The 15221-nt window shown below is 49.2% G+C and overlaps 1 protein-coding gene across 1 annotated transcript in view; it reads left to right on the top strand.

The window, feature by feature from the left end:
- Positions 1–15221, top strand: part of Mylk (myosin light chain kinase) — a 208183-nt gene that overhangs the window by 94065 nt on the left and 98897 nt on the right. The window contains 1 exon segment of the mRNA XM_052740431.1: positions 2824–2976. Coding sequence (XP_052596391.1) covers positions 2824–2976 — 153 coding nt within the window.

Below are 15221 nucleotides of genomic sequence, written 5' to 3' on the forward strand. Positions count from 1 at the left end.
CCTTCTTCAAAGGCAGTGTCCATCGCTTGTCACCAAATAGACACACCAAACAGTGTGTCACTGTCCCGACCCATTGCCTGTGAGCCTCCATGCCCGTGAGCCTCCATGCCACTGAGGTTCTCTCCGGCTTTGCCAGAATTGCTCTCTGAGTGAGAGGAGGTGTGTACTCGCTCTCCAGGCAGTTAGCTCAGGAAGATAGGTGAGAACTGAGTGTGCCCTCTCTCCTACCCCTCACCCATGGGCAGATCTCAAGGGGTCCTGGGACTGACAGCAAGGACCCAGCTTACTTTCAGCTAGAGCTTAATATGAGCATAAGGACCAGTCGTGGGTCGGAGTGAGAGTTTCATTTTGACGGGACCGAGCTAAACAAGGGTCAGCGAGCATTTCCTCCAGAGAGCCAGTCCGTCAATCCTTTCAGGTTTTCAGGACATACTCTCCTCTGCCACAACTATTCAACACCACAGTTGCGACATGAAAACAGCAGACAGTGTGGAAATGATTTGTGGGCACTAAAATAAGAATTTCATGCAATTTCCCCATGTCATGAAATTTTATTCTTTTTTATTAAAAAAAAATATATATATAAAGTACTTAAATAGTGTTCTTGGTTTGCTAGCTGTGTAGAACCAAATCACATAGGTCAGTGCGGAGAAGTTTTTTTGTGCAGTGGACATTGGTTAACAGAAGCTCACCACTGGTCAATACGCAGAAAATGCTATATTTGGAGTGCTCAGCCGCAAATAGAACATCTATATCATATTCGTCTCAAGACTCAGGGTCCACATCAGAAGATGGGACAGAGAGACTGCAAGAGACAGAAGGAAGGGAGGGAGGGCTGGACTGAAACGGTGTCTCTGGACACGACAGGACCTCTCCAGTCATAAACTAACAGCAGCTATGGTTGCCTGCATGAGACCTGACAGGATTGAGCCAGTCAACATTCCAACATGGAGCGGGAAGGGCTCGTGAGCCCCACCCTTAGCTGATGAGCTACTGGTAGTTGGTAGCTTAAGGGGGAGAGAGGGTCTGTTTTCTTTAAGAATATGTATGGCCCCTGGTAGGAATCATGCTCCGTACCCAAGAATATATGAACAGGACAGGTTTGACTTAATGGGTCAATAAAACAAATTCAATAAAACAAAACAAAAAGGACACAAAATTGTGGGTTGGGGTGGGAGTGAATCCGGTAGGAGTGAGGGGGAGGAGTTGGGAAGACTATGGCCAAAGTACATTGTATGAAATTCCCAAAGAATTAATATATAATATATATATAACTATACATTATAATTAATACATATTACTATATACTATGATATCTAATAATGCAATATGTTATAATAAATTATAGTAATATATGTTGTATTCTAATACACACACTCACACACACACACAGGTTGCAGGTGGGGTGTGGACCATGGTTTGTGTTTCTTTGCTATTAGTAGTGAGTCTTGACCGTGGGGGTAGATCTTGGCTTTCCGCACTTTTCCCACTAGAGGGCAATCGTGCTTAAATTCACCTTCCTTGGCTTCAGATTAGTCCAAACAAACCTCTAGGCTGGGAGTTTCTTTCTTTTTTCTTTAGACTGGGAGTTTCTTAACTCTGGGTCATGATGTGCTCTGAGCCAGCAGCTTCCTTCTGGGGCGCACCATCCCTGCTTGTGGGCCCGAAAGGAGTCAAGAATTGTGCATCAGGAAAAGACAGGTTCTCATAGTGCTTGTCACCCATGTTGGGACAGAGGAGACAGGCTGAGGACAGTCAAGGAGCATGCTGGTGGTCTCAGGTTCGAGGGGTGTCACTCTTACAAAAATAAAAACAAAGGGTATTCAGTCCTTCCAATGGCGCTCTCCTGGCCCCTGCCTCCCCCCCCCCCCCCCCCCCCGCTCCACCCCTCCCAGTCCTACTTTTATGGAATGCAGTGGATTGGAAAGGTCCTCTTCCCTCCCTCTTGCTTGGCAGTCTCTTTGCAAAACTGTCCTGGAGACACGAAGTGTTGTTATGTGCAGAAGAAAACATTGCTCTATGGGAAGGGCTGTTTCTCACTAAACTGCCTGCCTCTCCTGCCTCCCACCCTTAATTTTATGAAGTGCAAACTAGGACTGGGCGGGGGGGGGGGGGGTGCTGGCAAGAGAAAGAAGTGACAGTTGCTTCCTATACAGCAGAGGAACACATTCCTGCTAGAGGCCAGACTCTTCAGTAAGAAGACAGACTATTTCCCTAGAAGTAAAGGTTCCATTGTAGAATGATACCATTTTGGAGCATGTATTAAAGATGGCACTGATGCTAACTGCTTACAACCTGTTGCCACATAGGACTGCATATAAAGAGGGCTTCTTGTAGGACCATTCATTTTTTTATTCCCCACGTGTGTCTTTCCCTTGAATGCTAAAGTGTAGCTTATTGCACAGAGGAAATGAACGTAATTGCCACATTAGGGTGGGGCTACAGCATTGCTTTCTGATCAATATCTATAATGGGAAATGGAATCATTCTTTCTGGAGACATCTCAAAAGAGCTGAGAGCCACATGTTCAGTCTGAATGAGGTCTACTCTGCCGAGCCTGGGCTGTGGACCAAAAGACCCTGCAGAATTCTTTCCAGGTGTGTGGAATGGAGGTTATCCAAAAATGCCAGCTGTCTGTCATTGCCCTCCCGCATGCCAAATTCTTCCAGAGTGACTCTACCCAGTCTTTCCAGGCCCAGGCTCATCCTCCATGGATTTGGACCGGCTCCAGCGTCGTGACAGTTGCCCTGCCGGGGTCAAGCCTGGTATCCCACCACCAGCAGGTGCTTCCTGGCCTGAGCCCTTCTGTGCTTCCCTCTGCAGGGCAGCCCATCAAGTTTGCTCACTCCATCTGTGAGGCTGGCATGGCTGAGCTCCACATCCAGGATGCCCTGCCAGAGGACCATGGGACCTACACCTGTTTGGCTGAGAATGCCTTGGGGCAGGTGTCCTGCAGCGCCAGGGTCACCGTCCAAGGTAGGATCCTTCAAGCATTTTTTTTCCCTTGAAGCTCCGCCTGTTTGCTTTGAAGGAAGAATGCTTTTATAGACCATAGGATTCCTGGCCCGAATTCAAGGAGCAGAAGCGTAAATGGAATTGTGATTGCTGGCAGGCAGCTACGGAAGCAGAGAGGCTGCTGGGACATCTTAGGGACAAAGGAGAAGTTACATAGACAATCCTGAGCATAGGCATGAAGTGGAACACCTGATATCCCAGCCCTAGGGAGGGTGAGGCAGGACGATCCTGAGTTCTAAGCCAACCTGAGGTGCATAGAAAGTAAGACCCTGTATCCAAGGAAAGGAAGGAGGAAAGAAATGGAAGAGGGAGGGGAGGGAAGGGAAGACCCTGACCCTGGAGGCAGGCAGATGGAAGAGATGGTCTCTGACAATCCACAGTAACAAGAACGTGTCTCGCATCCCTTAACCCCATTGGGCCATGGAGACACACCAGGGAAAGAGACAAGGGTCCCCTGATTAGATGGAATCTAATCTAGAATGGAATCCATCTAGAATAAGAAAACTACCTGCACTGCAAGATGTGCCCTTAACATGCAGCGGCCTTACAAAAGGCTCTGTGCCCTGAGGTGCTCGTGAGGCAGCAGGTCCTGAGACTTCTGAAGGGTCCAAGGTTTTCCCTTACCAGCCTGGTGCTGAGGAATCTGATTCTCACAGTCAGCCATTGATCAGGCCAGCACTTAGTCCCCAGGAATCATTAGGCTTGAGACTCACCTTTCTGGGCTGTGGCTATGTATGGTGGTTGTTTCCAGGAAGAGAACGTGATTCTAAGGTCCAGGACCCTCAGGTAACCCTGATTCCTGCCTTTCCTTAGCCTGTGCCCTGAGCTCCTGAGAGTGACTGGGTCCTCTGGGTGCTTAGACAGGGTAGAGTGTGCCTGCCTTCCCTACCAGCCAAGAAGCAAACCCTACCTCATTTCTTTTGTCCACCCCCAAAATTCATGCTTCCTAGGAGAGTCCTCTTGTAGTGTGAATAGCCACGTTCTGGAAGGCTATGTGAGATGGTATCACAGAAGAGGGCACAAAAGGCATTCTGCCTCCTCTATCTCTTCAGCTATACCACCTCACAGAGACCCCTGGGGCTCAGGGCAGAGTGTTGCCTTTGTCTTATACAGAAGGATCTAGTGGCCTTGACATCAGTGGATCTTGGCCAGCACACTATCCCAGGAAAGCAGGTAAAGCGGCATCTGAGCCCAGGTCCTGGGACCGAGGCCCAGGGCACCCCGTAGATGCCCTTTTTCAGAGTACCCCTCCCCTGGCCCAGAGCAGAAGGCTAGCCACAAAGGGAAAGGCACTGTCCTTCCCTAGGGCTAAGGGAGCTGTCACTAACAGAGAATGTGGTCCATGTCTGCCCCGTGTGGCCGTCTGCCAGGAGGGACTTGGATTTCTCTGAAGAAATGCCTCTGTGTGGAGTCATGTGTGAACCAGCCTGCCCCTTCCTTCCAGGAAGCCTTCCACACTGGGGTCAGAGCTGGCGGTGGCCCGTGAGGTCTTCTCTGGTACACACACACACATAGCCCACTTATCTCTATAGTTCTCATGGCATGGCCGCTGGGGGCCTCGGGGGACCGTGGTATGAGACTTCCAAGGAAGCACAGAAGTTCACAGCCTGGTCTTGGAGGCCCAGGGCGGCAGCTCTCCCATCTTCCCAGAGGCTAGCCGGTCTGTAGTGGGCAGGAAAGGACAAATGGCATAGGATAGACCAGTTTTACCCAGTCTTGTATCTGGTAGTCAGCTAATCCAGCATGTCTTCAGTTGTTTGTGTTCTAACTGGATTAGAGACTCAGCTACAGTAACAGTCTCTGTGGGCTAAGGGGAGGGGAGGTCTTCAGATGAAGGATGGGAAACTCGGGGGTATCCCCCTGACTCCTGAGTGTTGGGAAGGCCGCACGATTGCCCGTCTAAGTGTGTTTTAAAGCAAACGGGGAAAAGCTGCAGCACAGCCCCACCAGGTCCTCTGCATCTGCTCTTAGCAGCCTGGTGAGTGAGTGCCCTCCTGGGTGGGGGAGGTACTGACCTTTCCAAAGCAGACCGAGGCTCCGAACCATAAATGGAAAACAAGGCTGAGACACAACCACACTCGGGCCCCGGTACGAGACTTCTCTGCACAGGGCTGGCAGAGTACACCTGGCACAGTGACATTTCTGGCACCCTGCCCCAAGGTGCTTTGGAGGTTCCAGGCCGTGTCTTGCACCCTCCTCAGCTTTGGAGTTCTGCTGACTTTTGTAGCAGCTCCTTTGGCTCCAGCCCCCCTGGGAGATGTTAAGGGACTTACTCCATGCTGCCTCAACTGCTGAGCCACCCTTCCCTATAGCTCCCCAGGCCTGATTCTGTCACTCAGTGTGGCATCATGGAAAGTGTCAATACAAAGCCAAGGACTGACCTGAATTCCATTCACTGCTTCCTAGACTTGTCACCTGGGTGTCAACTCTCCAGGTATCACCTTCCTCTGTGTGACATGGGGGACACTGGTAATCACAGTACTGTGAGGATTAAATGAATTGCCCCCCAAACCGTAGAATGCTCCATATGTGCTGTTGTGATGGGTGTCCAAACTTTAAACAAGACGGATTATCCCAGGGAGTGATTTTAACCAAAGAATCAACTCGCTGCAGTATTATCTGTCTGCTTGGTAAAGGGCAGAGAGGACTGGAAGTTCACGGTCTGCCTGGCTACACAGCCACAGACCAAGTGAGAGCCAGGACAAATTGGTTCAAACTGACTTGAGCCAGCCTGGGCTCATGTGCTGCACCTTGAGGCTCTGACCACAAGGTGGCGCAATGCAGCAACGCATTGCCCTCCGCTTGCCGATTCTCGTGAGGAGCTGGTTGTTCAGCCCTCCTGCCAGACTAGAGCTCTGTCTGTGAGCGCCCAGCAGGTTCTGTGCTGAAGAGCAGACATGGGGACTCTTCCTCAGCGCTTGATCCTTTTGTCAAGGCGTCACAGTCTTTCAGAGCACTGGCCCAGCACTCAGAGTTGTTCGACTTGTCTCTGCAGCTCTAAAGCCTGGCTAGCTCCCACCGATGCCACTTTCTCCCAGAAGCCTTCCCTGCTCGCCTCAGAAGAAGCCCTGCTAACACCGTGCATCCCTTGTCGCATTTATTTACCAAAAGTCTTTGCCGAGTACCTGCATTCGTCTGGTCTGGGGACACTGTAAAACGCAGGCCCGCCCTCGCCCTGCTTACCCTCTGATGGAGAGGGTGGCAACAGTCAAGACGTGGCTTAACTTCACATGCCGACACATGCTTTTAAGAAAATGAACGGAGAGCTGAGGATGTTGCTCAGTGGTAGAGAGTGTGTCCGCCATCCCTACATCCCTGCACTGGATCCAGAGCATCACACACACACACACACACACAACACACACACACACACACACACACACACACACACACACACACACACACACACACACACACAATTTCATTTACAAAACTGAACAGGGAATGAAAGTAGACAAAGGCAGACAAGATCTGTTCTAGGTGGGTAGGTGGGCAGCAGGCCACACAGCAAGTGCCCTGAGGTGGGAGCAAGACCGGCCTGGTCAACATGGCCATTGTGGCTGAGCCAAGTGAGCGGGTAGCAGAGTAGCAACATAATGGGGGTGGGGTGGGGCAGGGATGCATCATGCAGGGCCTCAAGGTTAAGAGACATTGGTTCTAATTGCTTTTTTAAGTATCTGCAATCTTCCTGCAGGGAGACTCCTTGTCTTCCTGATAGAGTATGTAACTCAGGACCTGTCCTGTGAGCTCCTGTGACCAGTGAGCAGTGACTGAAAGGGCGTTGGCGTGGGCGAGCCCTTCCCATATGCAGAGAGGCATTCCCTTGACTTCCCCACTTGTCTAGGATCTCAGTGCCTGAAACTTTAAGGAGATCTGTGAGGGAGACCAGCTCCCTCTTTTTCCCCCAGGGTATTCTTGAGGAGGGAGAAGTGAGAAGTATGTAGATAGAAGTATGGAGGAGAGAGACAGAAACACAGGATAGCGTGGGAGGGCCTCGGTCAAAACCCAACAGCCCCTTCCAAAGGGCTTATAAAGGAATGCTGGGGGTGGAGCAAAAGACCTCCCCCCAGCACAGCCAAGTGCAGACCCTCCCAGGCACCTGGTGACCATGCACGTGGTCCAGCCATCCCCTAATGCAGCCCTGCTGTGTAAAGCAAGCTCAGCTCTCACTAGGACCTTTGTGGGCTCCCACAGACCTGCAAATTAGCTCTCACGAGCCCCTCAACAAATATGTCTGTTTCCCTTCTCTCCAGGCTAGGAGAAAGACCATCCCCATTGTTAACCAGGCAACATACTCTTCCTTCCACACCAAAAGAATGGAATCTAGTGGACGATGAATCTGAGTTCCTACAGTGTCCTGGAAGATCTAGAAACAGTCACTAACTCCCTGTATCAGGACTGAGTCATGAGCAGGGGGTCTTTCCTGGGCTAGGGTATTTTCAGTTTAACACACACACACACACACGCACACACACACACACACACACACACACACACGGTATCTATGTCAAGGCTAAATTCTTAAGCAACAAGATACATTAATAATCTGCTAATTATACCTATTTTGACATAGTTTCTCCACTAATGATTTGTTTGCTCAACTAAAGGCTTGCTGGGCCTCTGAGAGGACCCTAAGGACATAAAATGTGGGTAAGGTAAAAAGAAAAAAAATCTGATGAAAAAAATGTTTTATGAAAACATTTGTTAGAGGGTTTGTTTGATGAAGAGTCCCTAGTGGGGACAGCAGGCCTCTCAAAGCAGCCATGTTCTTGACTCTGAATACCTAGGTGTGTGGCAGCTCCCAGCCTCCTCTGCTCATCCCAAGTATGTGCGTGTACTTTGGACCTGTGTCATCTGTCTGCTGGCATAAGTCATGGACCCTGCCCTCTGTCAGCTGAGCACACCGGCAACCATTTTAACCCTTACGTTTTGGCTGAAGAGAGACTCCTAGAAGGAGAAGAGACAGTACTGTCTTTAACCTGTTTTTTTTTTAACTATCCTGAGAACCTTAGTGTGCCTGAGCATCTGCTCACAGCCTTTGAAATGTAAGATAAGCAGTGAGTTTAGTGTCCAATCAATGCATGGCCAGCATTTTCCTTTTCTGCCGACGGAGGCCTTCACACTGCAGGGGGGCTTGCGGGCCGGATGTGTCCATCTGGTACAAAGCTTAGAACTGGAGCCTCGCTTTACTAATTGGACAATTATAGAGGCTCCTAACTGTCCACTTTTACAGCCCTTTGTAGACCATAGCCCCCATTTCCTGGCTTGCAGACCTTGGCCAAAAATACCGTCCAGAATGAAAGCCTTGTGCTCCTGGTGGCAAGATGTGCCCCAGTTATGACAGCACAAACAGCAGTGTGGTTTCCAGGCCTCGCTGGCAAAGAACTCTGGGGGTTTGGATGCTGCGCCTGCCTGTTTGGAGTGCGATTATAACTTCTAAGACCGTAAGAAGGCTGAGGTTGTGGGGGTCCCTGCCTCTCATCTCGGAGCCCATCATTTCTGGTCAGAGCTCTTCTCCGAGATGTCATACGTTGTATCCCTTTCATTCTTTTCCTTGCACACTTTCTCTTCCCATTTGCTTCTTCAGTTCTGGAGAAGTCAGCAGAAGCAAGGCAGGCCAAAACTGCCATAAAAACAGCCCAGTGCTGACCTTCCAAGACGGTTCTATCGGGTTAGAGACAGACTTTTGTTAAAGGGAATTCAGATACCTCCCCGGGGATTTATAACTTGCCAAAGGCTCTGGAAATGGGAAGGGGCTGGGCTGCCTTCCTGCAAGGCCAAGAAACCAAGCCCTGGAATGTGGGAGAGGAGGCACTAGTCCTTGATGAGGGGACCACACTGCATTTTGAGCACCAAATAAAGTGGGGGTGGAGATTGGCTGTAGATGTTCCTCAGTTGGTGATTTATTGGATTTCCATAGAGTAACAGAGGGAATCCAGTTTGCTGTTAGAATGGCATTTTTGCGTTGTGGTAGCTAAGGGAAATGGCTCATGTTCAAAGAACTAAAGAGAAGCTTTAGTAGATCCAAGATAAGGGCCAACGTGTTCTTTGAATGCACATTTGGATCCATAAACTCAGGGCTTCGGAGGGCAGCAAGCTGACCAGCATAGGTTGTCCAGGGGTGGCAGAGGTTGGGGGGTCATGATGGTTTTAAGGAGAGATTCAGAATGAGTTATTTTTCCTACTAAACTCGTAGAAAGTTGGAGAAGGACCGTAGAGGGAAGAAAAAGGGAAATAGTTGTAGTATACCAGGAGATACTGCAGCCAGGACCAGCCACCTGGGCAAAGGCTATGGAAGGTTCTTTATGCCAGGCCCAGGAAGAGTTGAAGGCTTTCCTGGCTCAGGTTCGAGGAACAACTGGTACTGCTTATTGTACTGAACCGGGTGGGTGAACAACGCAATGAGCTGCTCTATCCTGTGGGCACTGGACTTTCTCCAGAAGTTTCCCAAAACGTTGCATTTGTTCTGAAGTCCTTGTCAGTTGGTATTTTCAAGGGGGAGCTTTGACAGGACAAGTACGATTGTGCAGACAGGGTCGCTTGCTGCAGTGAATCTCACCACAGTCTATGTGTAACTTTACAGGCAAAGAAGCCTAATGCTTCGAGGGATTAAGTCAGCTGCTGTGCGTGTGCGGCACCTGTTTCCCTACCTCCAAAGGTTTACTCGTCTCCATCTTCCACCTTTCCTTCCTATTCTTTCTCTCTATTCCTTCCTTCCTCCGATTTCCTTCTCTGAAGTCCTATTGACAACTTTCATCTGTACAGCATCATTTTCCCATGTCTGTGAGCTGCTGTATCAACAGCTCATCCATGGTCATGTTTTTCTTTCCACTGAAGGACAGGCTGAGCCCTTACCTTCTCTCAGTGGAGCAGTGGCTGTCAGTTCAGTGTTGGACGCAGGAACCAAGAACCGGAGGAACAGATAAATTCACCTTGGATGGTTAGTCTGAGATAAGTAAGTTGTGGCTCTGGCTCTCCTGGACTCTAGAAAGACCTCTCCAAACTTGCTCTCAGTGGGAGCAGGAAGCATCGCTGTGGGAAAAGCCAGAGGTATATTTAGTCTAGCCCCATTGGAGCTGGATACAGGCATCTATCCCTGGTCCCAGGGATTCCTCCCTCAGAATCTGTGTACTGTGGGAGGCCAGTGCCTGCCTCTCAGATGAGGAAGGCTGGGGTTCTCTCACCCCTGAGGCTGGCTTCCTGTTGTGACCTCAAAGCAAGACATTCCCAGCATAGTGAATCTCTGGGCTAACAGGCAGCCCTCGGGGGGTATTTGTGTGGTATTATTTGGGCGGCCTGCCTCTGTTCTTAGATCCATAGAGAGAAAGCAAGAAGCCTGACCCAGTCAGTTGCATTCTCAGGTCTGTTGGCCACTGCAGCCCTGGAGAGTCAGCAAGACACCTTCCTCTGTTGACTGGGAGTGTGCCCACCAAGAACCTTGTTGGGGACTCTTCCAGCTTTATCTCCATGGCTGCTGTTGAGTCCTGGTTGGGATACTTGTTTGTTGTCCTCTGGTGGACCCTGTTCAATCAAAACAGCCAGTAGGATTCAGAAAAGCGGAGCATTTGTTTTTATACTGACTGGCGTTAGATACTGTTGTGGGGTCTTTTGAGACAGGCCCTTGAACTCACTATGTAGCTGAGGAGGATGAATTTGAATCTCTTCTGCCTCCCTCTCTAGGCTGCTAGGAGGCATGGGCATGCACTGCTATCTCCCGCTTTAGGTGGTTCTGGGGATTGAAGTCAGCTTAAGTCATGCACTCTACCAACTGGGCTGCATCCCCAGCCCCACGGCCGTTTTTACATATAGTTTCCTTGAATTGTCTGCAAGTCCTGCCGCGGAATCACATATACAGTAGACTATACACATCAGTATTGTATTTCTGTTGTTGATAATAGCTAACCACACATATGCACGGTGCCCCCTTTTGCCTGACTTGTTTCTGCTCTGCTTTCTGTCTGTTGTCAAGAATCTACTGTGTGAATGAGCTGCAAGGTGCCTGTCCTCGGTGGCACTGTCACAGCTCACTGTGGTCAGCGCTGGGGAATGCTGGTTCCCTTTGGAGAGGCGCCGATGGTGTGCCCTGCCTTGTCCTCAGGAGGCATGGGCCCTCTGTCCTGGTCAACCTGCTCTGGCTCCATGACCCTGGTTGGCTTGTTGCCTTAACATATCTTGGGCTGACTCTTAAGTATGATGGGTAGTGGTCGTTGGTTATTTTTCTTTTTCTTTTTACTCTTTGGGGACCCGCCACCCAGCTCCCAAATAAATACATGGAGTCTTCTTCTTACTTATGAATGCCTGGCCTTAGCTTACTTGTTTCTAGCCAGCTTTTCTAACTTAAATTATCCCGTTTCTCTTTAACTACATTTTGTGTCTGGGCTTTTTACCTTTCTTTATTCTGTATTTCTTTCTTTCTTACTCCATGGCTGGCTGGGTGACTGGGTGGCTGGGCCCTGATGTCTTCCTCTCCTTTTCCTTTTCTGATTCCTCCCCCTTTTCTCTTCTTCCTCTTTTATTTATCCTCTCTGCCTGCCAGCCTAGCCTCTCTCTCCTGCCAAGCTATTGGCTGTTCAGCTCTTTATTAGACCAATCAGGTGTTTTAGACAGGCAAAGTAACACAGCTTCACAGAGTTAAACAAATGCAACTTAAAAGAATGCAACACATCTTTACTTCATTAAACAAATATTCTACAGCATAAATGAATGTAACATATTTTAAACTAATATCCCACAACAGGTCGTGGTTTGAGACTCGGGTTCAAGGAGCTAGTTCAGGCTCCTTTTCTTTGGGTTTCTGAAAGAAGCCACTGACTGGGAACCCAAGGCCCTCTCTGTCTTCTTCGGCATGTGTTTATGGGAAGGTTGGTCCATTTTCTCACCCCATGAAGAACTTGGGCTTATTGACTGCTGTTCACTGGCCTGAATTCAGGATCACCATATCCCATGTGATTTCCCCTGCACCTGCTGGAAGGAGTCGAAACAAACAGGAACACCAGCCTTTGAGGGCTTGAGAACAGATTAGTTCCCATCATTCTGTTCTTTCTTCCATTGCCACTGTAGGACTAATGGAAAGAAAGAGCAGGACCAGGGGCTGTGGCTGCCCTGGATCTAAAGCATGAGCTGTGGTTCCTCTCGTTCCTCACCTGGGGAGATGCAGCAAAGTTCTATTAATTTACTTTGAGAACCATCTTAATGGTATCTCCAAGCATGACATCACAGAACTTGGGCCACAAATAAATGAATGAGTGAATGAATGAATGAATGAATGAATAAGTAAATAAAGTGAGTGAGTCAGTAATCATCAGGGAGGGCTCAAGATCCCCTGCTTCTTAGGATGCCATTGATAATGAATGTGGACAATCCTGATGCAGGATGGTTCAACTTGGAATTTTCAACTTTATGATGGTGTGAAAGCCACACACCTTTGATAGAAATTCACTTCAAATTTTAAACTTTGAATTCGAGTGTTTCCTGAGATCGCAACGTGAGCTATGACAAGGAGCAGAAAGACCCAGTTAGCTTTGTGGTCCCAGGATCAAACAGCCAACCTTCTACAGTGAGCTGTGTTGCTGAGCTGGGATACTCCGTAGGGTGGGTTCACCAAATGCATATTCGCCATATGCTACTTTTTTAGCTTATAGTAAGTTTATAGGAAATCCTTGTAAGTTGAGCATCTGTGGATGTACATACTATTTTCACATTCTGTCTACAAAACCCCCTGAAGCCCTGAGATGACACAGCCCCTAGAGACAGATGAAGATGTGGGGCTTCAGGTAGAGGCAGAGACCTACTTATGGTCAAGATAAGTAGTCCAAAGTCTAGGTTTCTGTCATGTGCTGGCTAGTTGTTGTTGTTTTGTTAAGTTGCCACAAGCTAGAGTCATCTAAGAGTAGGGAACCTCAACTGGGAAAAATGCCTCCATAAGATCAGTCTATAGACAGTTGATGTCTAGAGGGCCCAGCCCACTGTGGGTGGTGCTACTCCCTAGGCTAGTGGTCCTACTCCCTAGCTAGTGATCCTGGATGGAATGAGAAAGCAGACCTAAAAGTCTGGCGGTGGTGGTACACGCCTTTAATTCCAGCACTCAGGAGGCAGAGCCAGGCGGATCTCTGTGAGTTCGAGGCCAGCCTGGTCTACAGAGTGAGTTCCAGGAAAGGCTTCAAAGCTACACAGAGAAACCCTGTCTCAAAAAAACAAAAAAAACCAAAAAAACAAAAAACAAAAAACAGAAAGCAGACTAAGCCAGCCATAAGGAACAAACCAGTAAGCAGTGTTCCTCCATGGCCTCTGTTTCAGTTCCTGCTTTGTGTTTCAGTCCTGACGTTCCCTGGTGATGGAGTATGACCTGAGTTACAAGCTGAAATAAACCTTTTCCTTCCCAAGTTGTTTTTGATCATGGTCTCTTGTCCAGCTACAGGGGACAGACAGATCCTGCAAGCTCCCTGTCCACCATCCCTCATGCCCTTCTCAGCAACTAGGGCAGTTTGGGGGTTACAGACAGGTCCTTAGACTCCAGCAACCAAGATCCACAGGGTACTGTGGCTTTATTGGGGCCCCAGGTGAGGGAACAGACAATAGGGGGAACTAAGAGAGGATGGCCTGGAAGAGCAGACAGCCACCAGCTGGAAGACGAGCAAGCTGGAATTTGGATGTTCCTGCAGCACCCAGCAGGAATTCCAGTCCATCTGCACGGAGCTCCATGGTTTGGGCTGATAGGCAGAGATGCAGGAACAGGGAGTCCTCTGGAGAGGGGAAACAGTTTGTCCTCAAGCTCTCTCAATCTGTGCAAGACAGGAAATTCCTCAACCCTCCGGAGGCAGCCAGCTTTCCTGACCGCGGCAGCCCAGGCAGGGACATGAGGTAGATTTGTGCGTTTCCAATACAGGCTCCCTAAGTCCACCCCCACAGCCTCCTGCCAAGACCCCCTCCAGCAGCTGCACTCCATCAAAAGGGAATTCTTGAGATGGGGGCAGGGGATCAAGAACCCTACCTGGTGGCCAGAGGTGGGATGGAGTTTATCTGTCTTAACTGCTCTTGTGTGCCTGCGTCTTATCCCCCTGTTACACAGGCTCTGAGGAAGCTTTATTCTGACCTTTATTCAACCCTCTGAGCCTCATCCTTCCACTATCCCAGAGCCTGGGCTGGGAGAGCTTTGCTCTCTGTGGCCGCAGGTAAAAAAAAAAAAATAACATGTTTTGTTTGAATTAGGCCTTAACCTGGTAGAGAGAACACCCTGGAAACTATCCCCAGAGTTCCAGAGTTTGAAAGAAGGTTTGGAATTTGTTTCCCTATGATGTTGGAGACCCAAAATACCAGAGTCCTCCCTTGCAACTTTAAGTTAGAGGTATTCCAGTATGTTCGTGTGGTTCCTGTTGTAACAAATTACCCAAAGATGGCTACTTTGTAAAGTAAAGAGGTTTCTCTTAGTTCCTACTTCCGGAGGCCAGAGAGCACAGCCCAGCTCTTTTCACAGGTCTTCAGGAAAGCTGCTTGCTCCGTCCTGTCGTAGCTAGGAAGCAGTGGAAGTGGGTGCGTGTAATAATGTGTGCTGAAGACAGAGCAATGCAGGACTCACTGTAGAACACCCCGCTCTCACAACGACCAATCCAGCTCCATGAGACCCAACTCCCTCCTTAGAGAACTAATTCAGTATCCAAAGAACGTCATCGACCTCTTGAGAAAGTCTCTAATCCTTTCATAAGGTGGTGTCTCCACAACCTAATCACCTCTCAGAGGGCCCCTTTCCAATGCCTCCATATTGAAAATGCAATTTCATCTTGACCCTTAAGAACCATGTAGAACCGTTCCTTGCCTGTCTCAGGCCCTGAGTTTGATACCCAATACTACAAACAAACAAAAAAGAATGATTTGATGCTGTTCACCTGAGTTGTGTTAAGTTCAAACCATAGACCTGTGCTGCTGATCTTACGCTCTCCAGTCCCCGGGGTGGGGCGTGGGGGTGGGGAGCTATAGGAGAGGATAGACACTGGGTAGCAAGGGGCTCATCCTGCATTGGAAGCAGATAGTGCTTTACCTCCTGGGGACCGGCTGAAGCCAGCTTGGGGGAGGATGGCAAGCTTAAGGAAAAGGCCGTCTGTCAGTCTGTCTCCTCAGAGAGCCAAGTAGGGGGTGGGCTAGGCCTGTGCCCAGAGACCTGTGCTGGTCTTTGCCCTTAGCCAGCACATTCCCTTCATCCCTCTTCCAGA

The sequence above is a fragment of the Peromyscus californicus genome, unplaced genomic scaffold (genome assembly GCF_007827085.1).
Source record: "Peromyscus californicus insignis strain IS unplaced genomic scaffold, ASM782708v3 Scaffold_16__1_contigs__length_79575227, whole genome shotgun sequence".
In the NCBI taxonomy this organism is placed as follows: Eukaryota; Metazoa; Chordata; class Mammalia; order Rodentia; family Cricetidae; genus Peromyscus; species Peromyscus californicus.